Source organism: Etheostoma spectabile, chromosome 23 (genome assembly GCF_008692095.1).
Source record: "Etheostoma spectabile isolate EspeVRDwgs_2016 chromosome 23, UIUC_Espe_1.0, whole genome shotgun sequence".
Lineage (NCBI taxonomy): Eukaryota > Metazoa > Chordata > Actinopteri > Perciformes > Percidae > Etheostoma > Etheostoma spectabile.
This window is the reverse complement of record NC_045755.1, coordinates 20,029,196-20,051,782: the sequence shown is the minus strand read 5'-3', so window position 1 is coordinate 20,051,782 and position 22,587 is coordinate 20,029,196. Positions and strand designations below refer to the sequence as shown.

The 22,587-nt window shown below is 41.4% G+C and overlaps 1 protein-coding gene across 1 annotated transcript; it reads left to right on the top strand.

Annotated features, from left to right (window-relative positions):
* Positions 1-3,142: 3,142 nt before the first annotated feature.
* On the top strand, positions 3,143-22,587 carry LOC116672946 (rab-3A-interacting protein). The gene is given in 16 exon segments (XM_032504939.1): positions 3,143-3,279; positions 10,825-10,970; positions 12,119-12,235; positions 13,303-13,469; positions 13,561-13,574; positions 13,577-13,663; positions 13,666-13,695; positions 13,698-13,728; positions 14,164-14,260; positions 15,750-15,827; positions 16,413-16,622; positions 16,712-16,840; positions 17,815-17,927; positions 19,166-19,265; positions 20,561-20,630; positions 20,918-22,587. Coding segments are annotated over 14 exon segments (1,299 nt in total). The 5' UTR covers positions 3,143-3,279; positions 10,825-10,970; positions 12,119-12,145; the 3' UTR covers positions 21,001-22,587.

Sequence of the window (22,587 nt, the reverse complement as noted above, 5' to 3'; positions counted from 1 at the left end):
CTTAATGTGGCTGTTAAAGTTCAGGTCTGAGTCCATGACTACACCAAGATTTCTGGCTTTGTCTGTTGTTTTTAACATTGTTGTTTGAAGCTGAGCGCAGACTTTTAATCGTTCCTCTTTTTTTCCAAAAACAACTACCTCAGTTTTTCCTTCATTTAATTTCAGAAAGTTCTGGCACATCCAGTCGTTAATTTGTTTGATGCAGTTAGTCAGTTTTTGTATTGGACTATAGTCCCCTGGCGATAAGGTTATGTAAATTTGTGTGTCATTCGCATAACTATGGTAACTTATTTTGTTTTCTCCATAATCTGAGTCAGTGGAAGCATGTAGATGTTAAACAGAAGAGGCCCCAGAATGGAGCCTTGCGGAACTCCGCACGTTTATTTGTACGCTCAGATGTATAATTACCTATTGACACAAAGTAATCCCTATTCTTTAGGTAGGATTCAAACAGTTTAGTACTAAGCCAGAAAGTCCTACCCAGTTTTCCAATCGGTCTAGTAATATGTCATGGTCGACCGTTGTCAAATGCAGCACTGAGATCAAGTAATACTAAGATTGAATTTTGCCACTATCTGTGTTAAGGTGGATGTCATTAAAGACTTTGACAAGAGCCGTTTCAGTGCTGTGGTGTGGTCGGAAACCCGACTGAAAGGTATCAAAACTGTTGCTTAGTGACAAGAAATGGTGAGTTGTTGAAAGACTACTTTTCAATGATTTTACTTAAAAACGGAAGGTTTGATATTGGCCTATAGTTGCTCATTAGTGACTTGTCTAGGTTGTTCTTTTTTAAGAGTGGCTTGATTACTGCAGTTTTCAGGGCCTGTGGAAAGATACCTGAAAGAAGAGATGGTTCACATCTGTAGAAGATCAGAAGTCAAACAATTGGAAACATTTTTGAAAAGTCCCGTTGGTAGAATATCAAGGCAACAGGTCAAGGTTTCAGATGTTGAATAATGTCCTCCAGGTTTGTATGGTTGATTGTGTGAATTCTGTCATATTGGAACTAGTTTTGCTTGAACACTGTGACAACACATATCCTGGACTTGATATGGAGGCACTGACTGTTTGTCTAATCTTCTGAATTTGTCTTTGAAGAAGAAGGCAAAGTCATTGCAGGCCTGGTAGATAAAAGTTCAGATGCTACTGGTACTGGAGGTTTGTTAACCTATCAACAGTAGCAAACAAAGCACGGAATTATTATTGTTTCTAGAGATAATATCAGAGAAGAAGGACCTTCTTAACAAGACTATAACTAGCCATGTAAACTATAACAAGACTATAACTAGCCATGTAAACTATAACAAGACTATAACTAGCCATGTAAACTATAACAAGACTATAACTAGCCATGTAAACTATAACAAGACTATAACTAGCCATGTAAACTATAACAAGACTATAACTAGCCATATAAACTATAACAAGACTATAACTAGCCATGTAAACTATAACAAGACTATAACTAGCCATGTAAACTATAACAAGACTATAACTAGCCATATAAACTAAACAAGACTATAACTAGCCATTTAAACTATAACAAGACTATAACTAGCCATGTAAACTATAACAAGACTATAACTAGCCATGTAAACTATAACAAGACTATAACTAGCCATGTAAACTATAACAAGACTATAACTAGCCATGTAAACTATAACAAGACTATAACTAGCCATGTAAACTATAAAAAGACTATAACTGCCATGTAAACTATAAAAAGACTATAACTAGCCATGTAAACTATAACAAGACTATAACTAGCCATGTAAACTATAACAAGACTATAACTAGCCATGTAAACTATAACAAGACTATAACTAGCCATGTAAACTATAACAAGACTATAACTAGCCATGTAAACTATAACAAGACTATAACTAGCCATGTAAACTATAACAAGACTATAACTAGCCAGTTAAACTATAACAAGACTATAACTAGCCATGTAAACTATACAAGACTATAACTAGCCATGTAAACTATAACAAGACTATAACTATCCATGTAAACTATAACAAGACTATAACTAGCCATGTAAACTATAACAAGACTATAACTAGCCATGTAAACTATAACAAGACTATAACTAGCCATGTAAACTATAACAAGACTATAACTAGCCATAAAACTATAACAAGACTATAACTAGCCATGTAAACTATAACAAGACTATAACTAGCCATGTAAACTATAACAAGACTATAACTAGCCATATAAACTATAACAAGACTATAACTAGCCATTTAAACTATAACAGACTATAACTAGCCATGTAAACTATAACAAGACTATAACTAGCCATGTAAACTATAACAAGACTATAACTATCCATGTAAACTATAACAAGACTATAACTAGCCATGTAAACTATAACAAGACTATAACTAGCCATGTAAACTATAACAAGACTATAACTAGCCATGTAAACTATAACAAGACTATAACTAGCCATGTAAACTATAAAAAGACTATAACTAGCCATATAAACTATAACAAGACTATAACTAGCCATGTAAACTATAACAAGACTATAACTAGCCATGTAAACTATAACAAGACTATAACTAGCCATGTAAACTATAACAAGACTATAACTAGCCATTTAAACTATAACAAGACTATAACTAGCCATGTAAACTATAACAAGACTATAACTAGCCATGTAAACTATAACAAGACTATAACTAGCCATGTAAACTATAACAAGACTATAACTAGCCATGTAATTTCCCACAACTTTAATATATTTTTTTATAAATCATGAATGGTACTTCCAAAAGCTGTTGTTTTAGATATATTGTTGCATAGCTTTACGTCTTTGTGAACTCATTGCCGTCATCCTGAAGCGTGTATGAAGCTGTTATTAAAATATTCTGCTATTTGTATTGCTAGAACAGTAGGTTTGTCCTTTTATATCGTGTTTTATATTTATATCATTAAAATATTCTGCTATTTTTATAGCTAGAACAGTAGGTTTGTCCATTTATATCGTGTTTTATATTTATATCATTAAAATATTCTGCTATTCTTACAGCTAGAATAGTAGGTTTGTCCATTTATATCATGTTTCTATTGTGGAAAACGTCGTTGAAACCGTCATAAAAAAAACAAATCGTCGCTGATGTTCTAGTTTCCCAATTGTCCCTGAACGCACCTCCGGTCTGCGTCAACAACCGCTCCAGTCTGTCCGTTTATTTGTTTGACGGTTTGGTTTTGCACGTTACCGGGAGTAAGAGGACCTACCGGCCCGGGTGCTGTTCAAAGAGAGGTCCGGTAAGTCCGCACCTAACGTGTTATTGACGTTACGGTTGTTGTTATTATTCTAAGCCAAGTTAGTTAGGGGCACTCGCTTGTTAGCCCGCTAGCTATCGTACCGTGTAGCTTAGCTACACATAGATGCGCCATTATCGGACACTGAGCCGTCTGTCGCACTACTCCTCCCATTTCCTCGCACCCAATCCACCACACATACGCACTGGCAGTGTTTTAGCATACTTGCTGTTAGTAAAGTCAGATACATTCATGGAACATCCCCGTATTTCTATTAATTTTAGTGGAATCGGCTAGCCTCGGATCGGGTATCGTGCCGTGGCCGATAATGGAAGCAGTGTTTTCCGCTCGTTATTACTGTCTAATCTGACATAAATGTTGCAGCTAACATCTCGCCTCTGTATGAGCCTGATAGTCTCAGCTAATTGAAAGCACACTGGGCTTGATACAGGGTTAGCAACGAAGCTGACAGACAGCGAAGAAGATGCTTCCATGCATCTTTCATGCGTGCAGTGTCAGACAACAGCCCCCCCCTTTAAATAGCATGCTAGCCTACATGCTAGCATTTCACACATGCTAACCACGGCTAGCTAGCTAACCTGATGCTAGCTGTCACTGCGCCCTGAAACAGGTATCCGTACAAGATATATATATATATATATATATATATATATATATATATATATATATATATATAGGACATTGATGTGGTCTGCTCATTTTGTGAAATGGTTCAAAAAAATTTGTTGGCACGATGTCTGTAACGTTACATTAATTTCCCAAAATATTGACTCCGACTTTTCCCCTTCCTATGAAAATGTGTTGTTTGGCCTTTGTTTTTGTCCTATTTTGCTACCACAACAAGCCAATACCACATTTATCAATTTGATCTATTTACTTGGAACCTTTCACATTCATAAATCCAAATAGTCTAATCCAGGGCTCTTCAACGTTTTCCAGGCCAAGGACCCCCAAACTGATGGCGAGATGGAGCGGGGACCCCCTAATTATATATGTTGTATAACATTGTGTTATATCAAACTGGTCCTATAGTGCCATGTGCGCATTGATGACTGAAAGACATCTTCTGCCTCCATTTATCTGTTTACTACAGTGTGTTGAATTCATGTTAATGTGGATTAAAGACATTTCAATTAGTGGAAAAAATTGCAGGGGGGGGGGGGGGGGGGAGAATACAAAAAAAGTCTAATCAACCAAAACTTTCGCGAACCCATGCCAGTACCTCTGCGGACCCCCTAGGGGTCGCGGACCCCCTGTTCGAGACCCCTGGTCTAATCATAAATCCATACACCTTTTACATTTTTTAGAAATTAAATCAAATTTTTCCAGTACATCAACCCTTATAGTCTAGAACCAAGAAAGCCATTAAAACCCTGAATCTGTGCACATTAACGTAATATAACGACGCTTAGTTCACGTTCTGGTCCCCTGTAAATTTCAGTTTCGATGATGTTTTCATGTTCATTTGTCAGTAAATGAATAATGAATTCCATTTTTATTAATGTACACGAATTTGCAAAGTGTCGTCAGATGGGAAATGGTACATTTACACTTGTATTTTAAGGAAATGGTCGTGCTGGTAACATTGTGGACCAGCTGTCCCTCGCGCTAAGATCTTAGCCGGGACTCGTGCGGATGAACAGAGACGCTGTTGGCCCTTAACCCTCGTGTTGTCTTCCCGTTAACCATGAACTTGTCCTCCCAGGTCAAAATTGAGAATGAATATTTTTTGGGGGCTTCTCCGATGATTTTGTCACTTTTTCTGATTTGTTTGTCACTTTTTCCAGCTTTTGGTGCTTTTTTCTTTTTCTTTTTTTAAACCTGAGCTGGTTTAATAACAGGTTTTACACTTATTCTTGGAATTCATGGTCAACAAACCTCATTTATATCAAATTACACATAGGTTTTTAGTTAAAAAAAGGCAGAAATTATGTATTATTTTGACTAATAGTTGAGATCAGAGGATGTTGAGTGGATCTCAGATGGGTAGATGTCAAAGTTTAGTCTGGATACTGTTTTGGAAAACCATTAAACAAAATAATTCAAATGCTATAAGATTAAATAAAACACCCAAAAAACTCAATGAAAGTAATGTATGGAATCAGCCATGTTATTTTTGGGCAATTTGGTTGAAAGAAATCCATATTTCTGATACAAAACAGGACAACACGAGGGTTAAACTGAGTTACTGCTGGTTGCAGACACGGCTCTTCTCTGCAGAGCTGGGTGTCAGCTTTCACCAAAATAAATACTAATAATAATAAATAAATAAATACATAACATTGTTACAGATAGAGCTCCGTGATGCATTGGAAATATCCTGACTATAGGTCATTTTAAATTATGAATTTGTTAAAATAAAATAAAATCGATCAGATGTTCAGAGCAATGTCATGTTTTTTTCTTTAATTCCAATTTTTATTAGGAACACATTGGTGTACATAATACAGCACAAACATGCATCTTTTTTATTTAAATTAAAAAATATATATATACGTAGAAAGGAATGGAATGACATACTGGACCCTTGTGTTGTTCTCCCGGGTCGAAAAAGTTTTCACTAACACCACCTTACTACCACTAGTTTTCTTCTTTTTTGGGGAGAATTTATGGTCAATAAGCCTCATTTATATAGAATCATACCTGATATTTGAGTTAAAAAAACACAAAAATTATGAATTGTTTTGACTACTAGTTAAGATCAGAGGAACGTACAGATGAAAGTGATCGGTTGTATTTACAACGAGCGTGGGAAGGAATCCAATCCATTTTTTTTTATGGTAATTTGGTTGAAAAGAAACTCATATTTCAGATATAGACATTTTTTAAAGGGGGTCAGATTTGACCCGAGGACAACGGGAGGGGTAAACATAATTGAAAATAAATGAGCGAAAGGATTAAGAAAAAATAACTTGGTTATACAAGTGGACATCATAATTAAACTAGTGATGAAAAAATAATAATGTCATGTTTTCAATCACAACTTGCTGTAAATATTTTGGATCATAGAAATGTGTTCATTAAGGAAGCAACCAGTGGTGGAATCCAACTATGTATATCTACTCAAGTACCTACGCACAATTTTGAGGTACTTGTACTGTACTTAAGTATCCATTTTATGCTACTTACTTTTTATTCCACTACTAAGTGACCCAGAAGGATATATAATAGTTCATAAAAGCTCCACCTTTACCGGCTGCAAAATGAAAGTGCTGAACACATTTACTATAATCCAGTAATATGCTGGATAATATTCTCAAATGGGCCATTCTGCACAATGAGTACAAGTACGTAAAACCAGTAAAATATCTGAGAAATTAATGATTTATTTAGTCAATAAAATGTCAAGTGAAAAAATACAAGAGTCCAAAGTCTTTCAAGTGCTTGCAAAAGCATAATTACTTTTCGGACTATGGACTCCTTCACTAATTGATGGATTGCTGCAGCTCTAGTATTATTGATACTACTTTCAATAAATAATGAAGAAGATTCTAATTTAACCGTATCCCCCAAAGGCCAAGCTCCCAGTACAGTACGTGTGTGTGTGTGTGTGTGTGTGTGTGTGTGTGTGGTGTTTTGGTACTTCTACACAAGCAGAACCCAAATTTCGAAACCACGTCAGTTCAGGTGTTTGGTTGCGTTGGTTGCGTGTCGGTGTTTGGGATCACGGGAGCTGGCTGTGAACCCTTCCCACACGGATGAGCCTGTACCGGGCGGCTGGAGTAACCGGATCAATCCCCAGCATCCCTCAGCGCGTCAGGTTACCACGGTCTCTCCGGGACAGGTCTCCATGGAAACATGCAGAGGGGGGGGGGGGGGGGGAGAGTACGACTTGTTGGTTTGATGCGGGTGGGCTCTCACCGTGTTGTGTGTGTGTGTGTGTGTGTGTGTGTGTGTGTGTGTGTGTGTGTGTGTGTGTTTGTGTGTGTGGTTTGTGTGTGTGTGTGTGTTGTGTGTGTGTGTGTGTGTGTTGTGTGTGTGTGTGGTCTGTGTGTGTGTCTGTCTGTGTGTGTGTTGTGTGTGTTGCTCTCTCTCTGTGTGTGTGTGTGTGTGTGTTGTGTGTGTGGTGTGTGTGTGTGTGTTGTGTTGTGTGTGTGCTGTCTGGTGTTGTGTTGTCTGTGTGTGTGTTGTGTGTGTCGTCTCTCTCTCTGTGTGTGTGGTTGTGTGTGTGTTGTGTGTGTGTGTGTGTGTGTGTGTGTGTGTTGGTGTTGCTCTACCTCAAGTGTTCTGTGTTTCAGCGATTTTACCTCAATTATCAATAATAAACAAACTGGATTGACGACTTGTGCTAGGTAGAGTGTTTTGTCAGTTTATTGTTTTTGATGTTTTTAGCCTGTGCACGTGTGCTGTCGGCATCTTGTCATGCTTTGTTTTGGTGTTGTGTCGTCTTAATCATAATTTTGCTAATTTCCAACACAACTCTTGAACTTCTCATAAAACATACACCAACTGGCGTGACACACTTGCCTTGTTATCGCGAGAGTTTAGGAAATGTGACTTGAGTTTGGGTTTAGGAAAAGAAGAACGGGGTTGGCTTTAGTAAAAAAAGAAACCAACGGTTAAGTTTAGGAAAACGTGACACGACGAAAACGTGACACTTGGGACCCAAAACCCGGTCTCCTGGGTGAAAGTCCTGTCTTTGATCCGTCCACCAGCCCGACTACCTCCCTAGTTAGATTTTCATCCTTTCATACTACTAATATATACTATATATATACTAATATAAGGTAATATAAGTCAATGGGGGCCAAACGGCGTTGATAAACACGCTAAAAGTGAGTATTTGTCTTGATAACACACCCATAAGGGCATATGAATTGGCGTGTCACACATACGTCATTTCATGAGATCAGTCAAGCAATTTCATCCATCCATCCATCTTCGTCCGCTTATCCGGTATCCGGTCTTGGGGGCAGCAGCTCCAGCAGGGGACCCCAAACTTCCCTTTCCAGAGCCACATCAACCAGCTCCGACTGGGGGGTCCCGAGGCGTTCCCAGGCCAGGTTTGAGATATAATCTCTCCACCTAGTCCTAGGTCTTCCCCGAGGCCTCCTCCCAGCTGGACGTCCCTCCACTAGTCCTGGGTCTTCCCCGAGGTCACCTCCCAGCTGGACGTCCCTCCACCTAGTCTAGGTCTTCCCCGAGGCCTCCTCCCAGCTGGACGTCCTCCACCTAGTCCTGGGTCTTCCTCGAGGCCACCTCCCACTGGACGTCCCTCCACCTATTCTGGGTCTTCCCCGAGGCGTCCTCCCAGCTGGACGTCTCTCTACCTATTCCTGGTCTTCCCCGAGGCCTCCTCCCAGCTGGACGTCCCTCCACCTAGTCCTGGGTCTTCCCCGAGGCCTCCTCCCAGCTGGACGTCCCTCCACTAGTCCTGGGTCTTCCCCGAGGCCTCTCCCAGCTGACGTCCCTCCACCTAGTCCTGGGTCTTCCCCGAGGCCATCCCAGCTGGACGTCCCTCCACATAGTCTGGGTCTTCCCCGAGGCCTCCTCCCAGCTGGACGTCCCTCCACCTAGTCCTGGTTCTTCCCCGAGGCCTCCTCCAGCTGGACGTCCCTCCACATAGTCCCTGGGTCTTCCCCGAGGGCTCCTCCCAGCTGGACGTCCCTCCACCTAGTCCTGGGTCTTCCCCGAGGCCTCCTCCCAGCTGGACGATATGGACCCCTCCACTAGTGACCCTCCCCAGGAGGCTCCTCACCAGATGCCCACCACCCAACCTGCTCCTTTTGACGCGAAGGAGCAGCGGCTCTACTCCGAGCTCCTCACAGTCAAGCAATTTCAGACTTTTCTAATCATTGCATTTTTAAATCAACCAATTAGGAGAAATGGGGACTTTGTTGGGGACTAATTTCATCAGCAGATTAATCCACAAGTTGGGCTCTAGTCAGCATTTGTGCCGCAGGACGCTGTGGGTGGTATTGAGTCAAAATTTACCAAAGTGGCAGGTGTGTGTTCATGTCACAGGCCCGTTTTTTGCAAGATATTTGAGTAAAGAGGTTGCTGTTCTGCTGCTGTCTCACAAAGTCTCAGTTGTCTGATTGACCTTGAATGCACCAGCAGTCCAGCGCTGTCAGCTGTAATTTCACACAGCAACAAGGAGACTTGGACCAAAACAGTGACCCGACCGAATGTTAATCGTGATGGATTAATCATCCCAAATAAGCATCATGTTTTGGGATTGTCTGCTGACGTTTATGACGGCAGAAGGTGTGACTTTGACCTAATGATACTGATATAAAAACACATCACAGACCTCATTCTTCAGCTGGATCTTTAAATAACTCAGGGAGGGAGGCAAGTTTTCGTGAGTCACGCCAGCTTTGTTTGTCTTCTCGAGCAAGTCGCTGAATTTCAGCTTTTGTATATATGCTTAGATGGGGACACATCCACACACACACACACGCACATACACACACATACATGAAGGAACACACCAGGCTGAGCAGGTGGGACCGGTGTGCTGTTAAAAAACACCTTGCTGAGGTAGGCAAAACATAAGGTAGGGCAGCTAGAAATGGAAAAGTGTCACAGAGATTATTTAAAGAACATCATGATGATCATGCTGATGATGATGATGATGATGATGATGATGATGATGGATGGAGCATCTTTGGTATGTGAATATACTTGATGCTTTGTTTAGGTGAGGAGTTGTCAGTCTCTCCCTTGTCGACTATGAACATCCGGTTTCTTCCTGTCTGCCGCTGCCGGAGTTTGACCCACAAAGTGAAGCTAGACTCCAGTCCGCTGTAAAGTTATTAAATTTATGGTATTATAAACCTGTTGGAAGTGGAAAAAAGGAGGAGGGAAGTTACTTTGAAGTACAGATGTGCCGCTATCAAATTTTCATGCTATGATTATTGTGGCCAAAACTATCACATTATCGCATAATTATTAAGCTTTCCTGCAATAGTAAAATATATTGTCAAATTTAGTGCCCAATACTGGCCTACAACCGACATCAATATTGGTGTATATGTTGTCTGATATGAGGCAATATCATTGTTTTACTGAAAATTTAATACAGAAAATGTTGTATGATTTGATGTAGACACAGTGTCACGACGTACTATTTCAATCAGCAATTGACTGATACAGGACTCACAGTACTAATGTTTATTTAAGCTATTTTATTTAGTCTTTTTCAGTATTCATTTCAAGAAGTCGAATGTATAACATTGTTAAATATTCTCTAAAAAAGTTATTTGTTTTTTAAAAGCAGCCTTCTGAGTACTTTTTTACATATCAGTGCAAAACCAGTTCACAATCCACATAGAAAAGGTCTATTTCACACCGGTAATCTTCGAATTTTTCCCCTCTAAAATCTGTATTGGTCTCAAAAATCCTTGGATTAAATCGAATTGACCTTTGAAGTGTACATCGCAGCTTTGTTGCACTCCATGAAATTTCAAACTTTAAATGCAAATGTGTCCGTGTCTTTTTAGATTCTACGTTTTCATACGTGTTCGGATTTCTTTTGGCTCGTAATAGTAGTAAGGGAACGTATCGTCTCTCTTCTTCTCTCAGGTTGAAGACGGGCGTTACCTGTCGGCTGTCGGTGGGTTTCTTGAGTTCATCTCGTTCATCTGGAGACGGTCCTGTCCTGTTGTTCTGATGACTGACTGAAAGCCTCCGTCCATCGTCCCAGCGTCTCCGTCCACAGCTGCACTATGGTACAGGTACAACACACACACACACACACCACACACACACACACACACACACACACGAGACTTCCCAGAGACACCGGGAAGAGGTCCAGAAGCCTGCGCTCCCGCACCACCAGACTCACCAACAGCTTCATACACCAGGCTGTTAGGATGCTGAACTCTCTCCCCCCTCTCCCCCCTCTACCCTCAGTTACATAACATCCTGGACTTTGGAGCAAAAATGGCTGCCTTGCACTATTCCATTTGCACTACTCCACTTGTACACTTGCACACTTTGCAACTTGTTGTTGTTGTCCTGAAAACCCTTGGGAACACATTTCTGCTGCTCTTACATAACTGGCACCACTATGCTACCGCCTGACTTGTTGCACTATTGTATCATATTGACTGTCTACTGTATGCATAATTGCACATTTTTAACTCAGATTTTGCTGCTCTTATTTTCCTCATTGTATATATATCTTCTTATTTTTACTTTTTATATTGTTTACTTGAATGTTATGTTTTGTCTGTGGACCTAATTGGTTAAAAATGTCTTGTCTCCACCGTGGGATAGAGGGAAACGTAATTTCGATCTCTTTGTATGTTTTGACATGTAAAGAAATTGACAATAAAGCAGACTTTGACAACACACACACACACACACACACACACACACACCACACACACACACACACACACACACACACACACACACACACACACACACACACACACACACACCCCTCCAGAATTTGATTCATCCACTGAGCTGAAAGCTTCAACAAGGTGAACTTGTAAACTATTTATAGATGGATTTACCCTCATCTTTTCAGGCATTGTTGTTATTTTCAAAAAGAACATCTGCATGTAAATAAAAATCCTGGTACCATGCAGTTTACGGCAGTTTATGCATCTTAAACTTTAAAAACACAGTTTACCTGCCTTCATAATAACAGTCAAAGAATTTGATGAATCCTTACAAACATATTGTCCAAATTCAGTTTCAAGGATCTAAAACTTAAAATTAAAAAATCAATTTGTATAATGTTGGTTATTTTTATGTTATGTTTGGGGTCATAGACCCCCTGGGCCTCATTAACAGCTTAACAAAACATACTTGTGTGTGTGTGTGTGTGTGTGTGTGTGTGTGTGTGTGTCTGTCTCAGCAGAGTGTATGATGTCTGAGAGCAGCTGCCATGGCCTGCAGCAGCGGACAGACCAATGCCGAAACTCTGGAGGGGTTTCATGAGGTGAACTTGGCCTCACCCACCACACCTGACCTTCAGGTACGTTGAATCATCTCATCACATGCAGGTAGACATTCATTTTTCAGCATAGTACTTGATTGACAGAAGATCTTTGAGTTTAACTAAGGTTTTCTGTCATCATGAAGGTTGCTCATTTGTGTGTGTGTGTGTGTGGTGTGTGTGTGTGTGTGTGTGTGTGTGTAATGTGTGTGTGTGTAATGTGTGTGTGTAATGTGTTCAGTTGTTCATTATCAAAATCGGTGTTGCCCGTTCACCTGTTCTTTTTTATGAATATTTACCACCACCACCTTCAATTCCAAGTATTCCCATTGGCTTAAAATGTCAGATTTCTATTTGCATGAACTGGGGTCAATGCTCCATACTCCTGCACCATCTTGAAATACATCAGCCGGTAAAGGACATACAGGACATACTGCTCCGCTTGTCGCTATTTTGCTTTGAGGAGGGAAACATGGAGGACCACGTGTATTAAAAATCCAAATTTCAGGAACAGGAGTCTTCTTCTTCTTCGTCGCCCAGAAATATAAAAAGGAGATTGAAAAGAGCAAGAGTTTGGCTTTATGAAGCGTGAAGGCTACCGTAGCTGTAATGCTTTCTTGGAACTGCGTGGTGCGAGAGAGTTGATGAGCGATATATGATCTCAACACTAGATGGGAGAAACTCTCACACATCGGACCTTTTAATACTTCAAATCGTGCCTGATTGGAACAAGCCGATTGCTTGGCTTCCAGCGTTGCTGCTTGTAGCTTTCTCCAGAACCACTGTACCCCAAAATAACTTCCAGAAGGCCCCCAAAGCAACCCACCTGTGTCTTACTGTGTACTTCTACTTCAGAGGAAAACATTGTACTACTACATTTACCTGATGGAGAAATGTAACCAGTTATGTTGGAGATTCACTTCAGATTTTAAAATATGATGCATTATTATTCATTAAACCATCTAGCTCCACCAGCACAGACGTTAAGTAAGTAAGTAAAAAAACACACACACACACACAAAGACGGCCCTCACTTTATAGATAGTTAGCTATCACTCTTGATAACTTTTAATGTCTTAATTGGTTCCACGTGTGTTCTCCTGCAGAACCAAGCTGAGCAGCGCCCCCCCGCCCGACAGAGTGCCCCGCCCACCTCTCTGTACCGCACCCACTCTCTGGGAGCGCACCCCAGTGGCCGCCCCACCTCACTGCGGGCCGACCAGCTCCCCACGCAGCCGGTGTACTCCACACCACGGCACAGCCACAATGGAAGGTAGTGAAAATAATTTGGCCCAAGACTTTTCTTTTGTATCCACTGTAATCCATAACTGACCTGTCGTTTCCATGGTTACGCTGCTGCACAGTGTGCCGGGCCAGGAGGCGAGTCAACCGAGGGCAACTTCCTGTCTGCAGAGGATGGCGAGGAGTGCGGCGCTTTGAGCGACAGCCTGTCGCGGCTGCGCAGCCCATCGTGATGGAGGTCCGAGAGAAAGGAAGCGAGAACTGAAGGAGGAGCTGGCAAAGGCCCAGAGGTAGGACACACACACACACACACACACCACACACACACACACACACACACACACACACACACCACCACACACACACACACCACACACACACACACCACACACACAGTCTCTGGTCTTAACCTGAAGGTTTTTGAATTTAAACTGAATGTAAGTGGATGTGTGCAGTTGGGACAGTGTGTGTTTGTAAGACTTCACTTCATCTCACCCATACTATCATTACTGACGTTAACATCTTGTAATATTTTATGTTAAATGCATTTACATGATTTATTTTTATACATTTTTTTTTATTTAAAATGGGAACGAGTCCAACATATTTCACAATTTTTTTATTTCTTCATCATTTTCATTTCTTACTTCCATGTGTTTTCATTTGGCGGTTGTTTTTCTGTTGTGTTGTTTTCTGTGTTTGTATGTGTGTGTGTGTGTGTGGAAGGAGCTGCTGTTAAAGGATGAGGAGTGTGAGAGGTTGTCTAAAGTCAGAGACCAGCTCGGCCAGGAGCTGGAGGAGCTCACCGCCAGTCTGTTCCAGGTCGGTCCGCCTCTCCCCCGTCCATCTGTCCGTCTCCTCTGCTTCCCGTTTCCTGTTTCCCTTCCTCCCGAGGCAGCGGCCAGACAGAAAAATGAAAATGGTCCTCCCTGGGATTTGTGGCTCTCTGTTTTTTGGCAGCAGAGATGTGAAACGAAGGCGCTGGGAGGCTGTGTTTTAGTGGACTTCTAAACATTTAGTGCGTCTCAGGGTATTCTGCTTGATCCTCCATCAAGTCATTAAAGTAGAAACAACTATGGCTCTTTTTCTGGAGCTGGTGACCAGAGAGAAAGCTCTGTTTCTCAGTCTTGCTTGGTTCAACTCTGTACTTTTTTTTACTTATAACTGAATCTCTGAGAGGGGGAAATAATCATGGGGCTCTAAATCTTTATTTTATACTTCTTTGAGTTTTTATCCCCAAAACCATTTATGACAGACTTACTGGCATGTAGGTAAGGTCACCAGCAACAGATTCAATGTGACCTACATGTTATTTTACACAATATATTTAGTAGGGGGGTCCCTGCCCCGTCTCTCTTTCAGGTAAGGGGGTTTTGGCCTACAAATGGCCTACAAATGTTGAAAAACATGGATGTATGAGTTGAAAATACAGTAAATACTTTGGAGAAAGAACAGCAATGGCAAAACTGTGGAACTGTTACTGACAGGTTTGTAAGCCTACCTAACTGATAAGACAGACTGACGTGCATCAGCCTTTCCTACGGACTCAGTTTGAGCCCGTTTAATCTACATAGTTACCCCAGAGTTTTCAAACCAAAACAGGGGCAGCAGTTTTTCCAAATGTCTCCATTTCAAGAGCTGGGAAATGCCGGAGTAGTGTGGAAGCGAGGGTTAAACGTAGCAAAAGACATTCTTTCTAAAACCTAAACACACCTCAAGATATTTTTTTTTAAATCATTTTCAAACTTGTAGTCTTCGAACCCTAACCGACATTGCTTCAAATGACACTTGAAGACACAGTTCCCTCCGGAGACACTAAAGGCTTCATGCAACGTTTTCCACCTATGCAGTAGTCTTCCCCAACACTGGGGCAAACAGTCTTTCACAAGAACACCAAACCTTTTTCAATTGCTTGACACATTTCTTGTTCTGCCGTTGGATGAACCAAGCAGATGGAAGCTGTGCGGCTGGCCTTCACGACTTGTTGTTCCTTTCCTCCTTACACTCCTTGTTCTTCACCCTTTTTCTCATAGCAGGTGTTGGGGTTCTTATCTCTGTGTGTGTTGTGTGTTTGTGTGTTTTTTGTAGCCTGTAGATGTATGCTGCAAAATCTGTGTTACGTATTCAAACAGATGCTTAACTTTATGTTACCATTATGTATTTCTAACGTTTGAGTGAATTGTTCCTTTAATAGGCATTGAGCTTGTGTAAATCTGCTTCACTATCGGAATAAAGACAAAATCCCAACACTTATATTGTGAGTGAAGAAGATATCCAAAAAATAATAAAATCGTTTGTGTGTGTTTTCCAGGAGGCCCACAAAATGGTCAGAGAAGCCAACGTCAAACAGGCAAATGCTGAAAAACAACTGAAAGAAGCCCTGGGAAAGGTGACAACACTACGAATGTTCCTCTCACGACTGAGTTTGTGTTGAATATCGTAATCCTTACCAGAGTCCCAACTCAGTCAGTTCTTCAAAACACACAGACATGAAATGGTTTGGGAATTTTCATTGTCAGTTTGTTGCTTTCCACACGGCCAAGGCCCAGGAGACTGGCTGATTCCAAACGTCACAACGCTTTGAACTGTGGGTAATCCCCTTTGGTGAAGTCTGCATCGATGCAGACTCACGGAAAGTGTGTACTCCCACCCTTTGAAATTCGACATTGAGACAACCCTACGCCCCTTACGAGTGCGCACCAAAGTCTATGAGTCCAGACATTGGTTTTGGGCCAAAATCTCTGATGTGTATAAATGTCCATGAATCAGCTTAGAAATCATCAAAAAAGCAATTGAAACCGAGAATCATCATGTTTTAAGTTTTATTTATTGACAAAGTTCCCCAGTGAGGGTACACTGCAAAGAGGAGCTGCTAATTTTGCATACTTTAAATGGTCCAAATAGGTCTATATGTTGGTGTCAGCATGTTTCCATCTATCAGATTAGCTAAAAAAAGAGCTTTTTTTCTTTTTAGATTGACGTCCTTCAGGCGGAGGTCCAGGCCCTGAAGACCCTGGTGCTCTCCTCCCCCACCTCCCCGCTAGGTGAACTGCCCTCTGCAGGAGCCGGGGGGAAGACCCCCTTCAGAAAGGGCCACAGCAGGAACAAGAGCACCTCCTCGGCCATCATGGGGACGCAGCCTGACCCGTCGGCCACGCAGCCCATCGTACGGGAGTGTAGAGAGGTAAGAGCGCTAACACGAGCCTACAGAACTTCACGTAACACCAGCTGACAATACTTTTAATACGTTATCCTGTGTTGTTGAACATGTAGGTGGACAGTCAGCTGTTCAGCGACTTTAAGGCGTGGAAGGAGGAGCCGACACTCGACCGGGGCTGCTGCTTCCTGGAGAGAGTTTACCGCGAGGACATCTACCCCTGCCTCACTTTCAGCAAGAGTGAGGTACAGAGAGATGCAGACAAAGATCTCACCTAAAGGCTAGTAGTGGTTATGGAGCAAGGACGCAACAAAACAACCATTCAAAAAATATTTTAAAGGCATGAAAATGTCACTTAATGAATTTTTCAACATTAATATGCATTCCCCCAGCCTGCCTATGGTCCCCCAGTGGCTAGAAATGGTGATAGGTGTAAACCGAGCCCTGGGTATCCTGCTCTGCCTTTGAAAACATGAAAGCTCAGATGGGCCGAGCTGGAATATGGCCCCTAACGAGGTCATAAGGGGCAAGGTTACCTCCCCTTTCTCTGCTTTGGTCGCCCAGAGAATTTGGCCCACCCATGAGAGAGAGAGAGAGAGAGAGAGAGAGAGAGAGAGAGATCGACGGCTTTCAAAGGAGCAAAGTGAGCCAGGAGAGCTGCAGTTCAAGAGTATAAAAGCTATCGTGCATTGGTAACTAAGCAACAGTGGGCTCTTTTGGCTGGCACATGGCTTGGCCCATGTTTAAGGGCTGAAAAAACATTTAAAACTGGCCCTGTTGAGGCCTGTTGGATGCTAACTCTAGCAGGAGGATAACACGGTGTAGACAGCGGATTTGGTGTTAAATCAAACTCTAGAGAACTTGGATGCAACCCGAGAGTTCGGTTGTTTGGTCCGCGCCAGAGTTCAAATGAGCTTTCACACCACTCAAAACCAAAACCAAATTTTGGGGGTGTGGGGGGGTATGTTTCCTTCTTCAGTCTCCCAGATATCGTGATGTATCGTGGAGGTTTTTCTTGCAATGTCGAGCTTTGCAGGATTGCTGTATCATGTTACCACTGTTACGACAGGCAACATATCCTGATAGTATCAAAGTTCCCATCCCTACTGTAGACCTAGTAGAGTACGTCTTGCAAAGTTAGTCTTTATTCCATCACTGTACTGTCCACTTTTCCAACCTTTCCTTGAAGGCCCATTGTCCTCTCCTGCTCTCTCCTCAGCTCGGTTCGGCCATCTTGGAAGCTGTGGAGCAGAACACGCTCAGTGTGGAGCCGGTCGGTTTCCAGCCGCTGCCGGTGGTCAAAGCCTCGGCGGTGGAGTGTGGAGGACCAAAGTAAGACAGCGCTAGAGCTGGGCCATATGGAGAAAATCAAATATCCCAATATTTTGGACCAAATTCCTCAAAATCACTATTGTGGGGATGTTGTAGGGTTAACAATTGGTGCTTTCACAAAATGAGCACACAATGAGAATTTTGATAAATAATCAACAGCTATGTTGCTATAATAACTATGTGGGTAAAGGCAAATAATAGAACAGCTAGAACAGTCTAGTGTTTTCACAAAATTACATCACTCTACTGTAATGCAGCCTTTTAAAGTGCCCATATTATGAAAAAAAAATAAAAAATCACTTTTTCACTTTATCCTGCCTTGGACTGATCAAAGCTGGAGAAAGAGTTATCAGCTGATGGATCTTACCGAGCTACTGAGCATGTGCAGCTCCCAACAAAGATAGGATTGAAGGGAGATGTCTCACTCTGGAGCAAAAACCTAAACACACAGGGTGGAAACAGGATCTGCAGCAAAAATATGGTGTTTTTTGAAAATGAAACCATGTAACCCTATTCTGGTACAACCTCAAAATACAATTATGAAACTGAAAATGAGCAGAATATGGGCGCTTTAAAAAAACAGGACAAGACAAAACTTGTGTCAAATCGGGATATTACGTAGCCTCAGATATCAATATAATAGAATGAGTTATTGCCCAGCCCTAGACAGCACACACACACACAACACACACACAACACACACACACACACCACACACACACACACACACACACACACACACACACACACACAGCAACTCTTTCTCCTATTCATCGAGCTATCAATCTTTCATCATCATCTCTCCATCTTCCCTCAATTTCCTCCTCTAGTGGGCGAAGAGCTGAGCTCATCACGTAAGTCTAACTCTCTCTCTCTCTCTCTCTCTCTCTCTCTCTCTCTCTCTCTCTTTTCCATCAGCATTTTTTAATTACCCCTCAGTTGTTCCCTGCCTGGCTCTTCCAACCATCCCTTCTATCTCTTATAATAATAATAATAATAATAATAATAATACTACTCCTTTAATACTTTCTTCTGTCCAGGTTTATCAAAGCAATCCTGATGATAGCAAGCTTGATAAATGTCTAACAGTGACCATCTCTCCTTCCTTCCTTTCCTTGCTTCCTCAAGTCTTAGTATTAGTCTTGTTCTGTTTGATAGGTTGTTGTTTTGTCCTCACTTTGAAACAAAACCCATAAATAACCTCTCGTCTGTCTCTCTTTTGTGTGTGTCTCTGATAGAAAATGTGCCCTGAGCGGTCAGACCAAAACCTGTAAGCACAGAATCAAGTTTGGAGATTCGTCCAACTATTACTATGTGTCTCCGTATTGTAGATATAGAGTGAGTAACCAACACACACACACACACACACACACACAAAAGCAACAACTTGTTCATTTTCCTTTCTGTTAAGGCGCTGACACACCAACCCCATTCTCGGCCGTTGGTACAGTCTGCCGAGGTCGGTGACTCGAGTCTGAGAATCCGTCGCTTTAATTTGGGCCGATTTGACTTGTTAAATTGGAGGGTTAGGGCCGTTGGACTCAATGACCAATCTGATTGGTGGAGTGCTAGCCCTTGACTACCGAATCAGTGCACTTATGTTAAAACACGTACTGGAAATGACGAGTGGGATGAGCATGAAGAACGCCTCTCTTTGTTGATCAAAGAACAGACAGATTCAGCAGCTGCACGGCCTATTTCTCACTAAAAATGTTTTCAGAAACACGTTTCGGTGACCTATTTTGTAAAATACAACATTGTATTGTATTCCAAACGAGCCGCCATTATGATGATCTGGCTTTAAAATGGGAACTCCGGTTCAAGTTGAACGTAGTCCAATTAGAACGGAGCCGCCCCGGTGACGTTTTTGGTGGAGCTGTTGGTTTAATAGATTAGATTAGATCAAATTATACTTTATTCATCCCACAGCGGGGAAATTCCCTTATTACAGCAGCATTGTCTACAATAAAAGCAAAACAAACAAACAAACAAGTAAACACACAAACAAACAGGCAAACAACAGCCAATGAGCAGAGGGTAGGCTGGAAGTAAAGTGGCGTCACATAAAGATATTTCAAAGGGCGGTTGCCACAGTACAGAAAACAATACTGCAGTGTAAGTGAGTGACGTTAAAATGAAATTGAATATGTAATTAAAACAATAAAGCAAAAGTAGGTAACCAAAATACAAATTATATTTACCTGTGACCATAAATAATATTGAAAAAGTAAGTACTTGAAATGGAAAAAATATAAATACAGATAATAAAGATATACAGAGTGTGTGGTGTAACAGAAACCCCTCCCAGAATATCTGCTCTGCCACACACACACACACACACACACACACACCACACACACTGTGCATCTGCCCTGTTTCTAATACCGTGGCGGTATAATTTTGCCCTGGCGGGCCACAACTACAAAATCATCTCCTTCATGTTTTCTTTTTAGTCTGTCATGTCTTTCTTGACGTCATGGCATCGGCTGTAGGCTGTCTGACTTCGTTCCATTAACTTTCTTAAAAAGGTTTCTAGAAAAATGAAGTTGTTGCAACACCTCGAAAACATCTGTTTCACAAACAAATGTTTTTTAACTTTAATTGTATTTGTCTTTGTGTTTTTGTCTTCTCAGATCACAGCAGTGTGTAATTTCTTCACCTATATCCGCTACATCCACCAAGGGCTGGTCAAACAGCAGGATGGTAAGAGACACACACACACACACATACACACACACACAACACCACACACACACACACACACACACACACACACACACACACACACACACACTTTTTCTTTACCACGCCATGCTATTACTTTTTTATTTCTGTTGACACACTATATTGACTTTTGATTTGACTGATGGCGTTTCCCTCTTGTGTGTGTGTGTGTGTGTGTGTGGTGTGTGTGTGTGGTGTGTGTGTGGTGTGGTGTGGTGTGTGTGGTGTGTGTGTGTGTGTGTGTATGTGTGTGTGCGCGCGCGCAGCAGAGCAGATATTCTGGGAGGTGATGCAGCTACGGAGGGAAATGTCCTTCGCCAAGCTCGGCTACTACAAAGACCAGCTGTGACAGATGGACAGCCCCGCCCTCCAATCACAGCCAACTGCGCCCCGAATCCCCGCCCCCCCTTCCTGATCCCAGTTTTCCTCATCCTGTCATCCCCCTCCCTCCTTTCCTCCCTCCCTCCCTCCTTTGTGAGAGTGTGTTTTTGTGTGTGAAAGAGAATTACTGTGGTGGTTTTCAGTCACCACAAAAAAGATGTCAGTGGTCTGTTGTTGTCGTTATCAATCTGGAGTTTTTATGGGTTTCTGTTGAAAAACCAAAATATTTTTCTTTTGAAACATGTAACACTCCCATTATATGAATTATTATTATTAATTGGCTTTCCTCTCTCCCCCCCCCCCAAAAAATAAACATACAAAAAAAACCATGAATTGTTACATCAGAGTTTAACAGGGCTGAAATAAGTCATTTGAATTCTTCAGTTAGGAATAGAGACTTTCTGGACAAATGATGGAGAATTAGAGCCACACTTCTGAGATCTAGAGGATATCATTTAAATATTAAGAAACAAGTTGTAGTGTTGAGAGAATAAAATCATAATACAAAAATGTATCAACATTGTTATTTTGATAACAGTTTAAAACATTACTTAAAACAACCTAAAATATTACAAAATACTACTAAGTATTACAACTACTCTCGAAATCCCGGATATATTTTCCTAACTGTTGCTCCAAAGTAGTGACACAAGTAACTAAAACCTGTGAAGTAGACCGTGCAGAAATACAACACACACCCAGCAGTTTAAATGACCAAACAATCAGTTATTGTGTAACTGTATAAGTTTATGTTGTAGAAAATGTTAAAGGCAGTACGTGAAATTTAAAGAAATCCACGCAAAGATAATCAGACGATCACCCATTCAGACTGGATAGTAATTACCTGCTGTTTCTCTGCAAACTCGCTTGTCCACATTATAATTTAATTAAATAATTTCATTGTAATGTTTCTTTGCCTCCCCTTTAAGTCTCTGCCACCCACCTGTGGAGGCTTTTGGGATACAACCGCTGAAGGCCCATCTCTATTCATGACCCTATCCTGTATTATCCAGATCAAAAAACAAGGAGTTAAATTACAAAAGAGCACAGTGAATAATTCCCCACCTCCCCCTGTAATGTTTATCCTGTCTGAATGGGGCTTTAAAAGTCTTTCCAACATTAGAAAGTTTGCCTCTGTATGACAGAAAATGTTATTTATGATTTCTTTTATAGTTTGTTCTTTAGTTGTGGCTAAAGCTTCAGGAGGAAAAATGAAATGTACATGTCCTGCTGTTAAACACTACAGGATGTTGGGTCCTCTTTTACATATGCTGACAAATTTGTGTGGGAATTTTCATTCAACGCCTCCTGGTGTTTTCAGCCTGCTGTATTTATTAATCAGTCAGGAAATGTGTAGTTAATAAGCTATGTGTGTGTGTGGGGGGACACTGACTTTGTTTGTATGCCTGGTGTTGTGTAAACTTTATATATGTTAATTTAAACCTGATTCCTCTGCATTACTCTCTGTCATTCATAGTCAATGTCACTTTCCCGGTTTGGTTTAGTGCCTTTTCTCTCAGACACTCTGAAATAAAAACAGTGATACCTCTGGAAA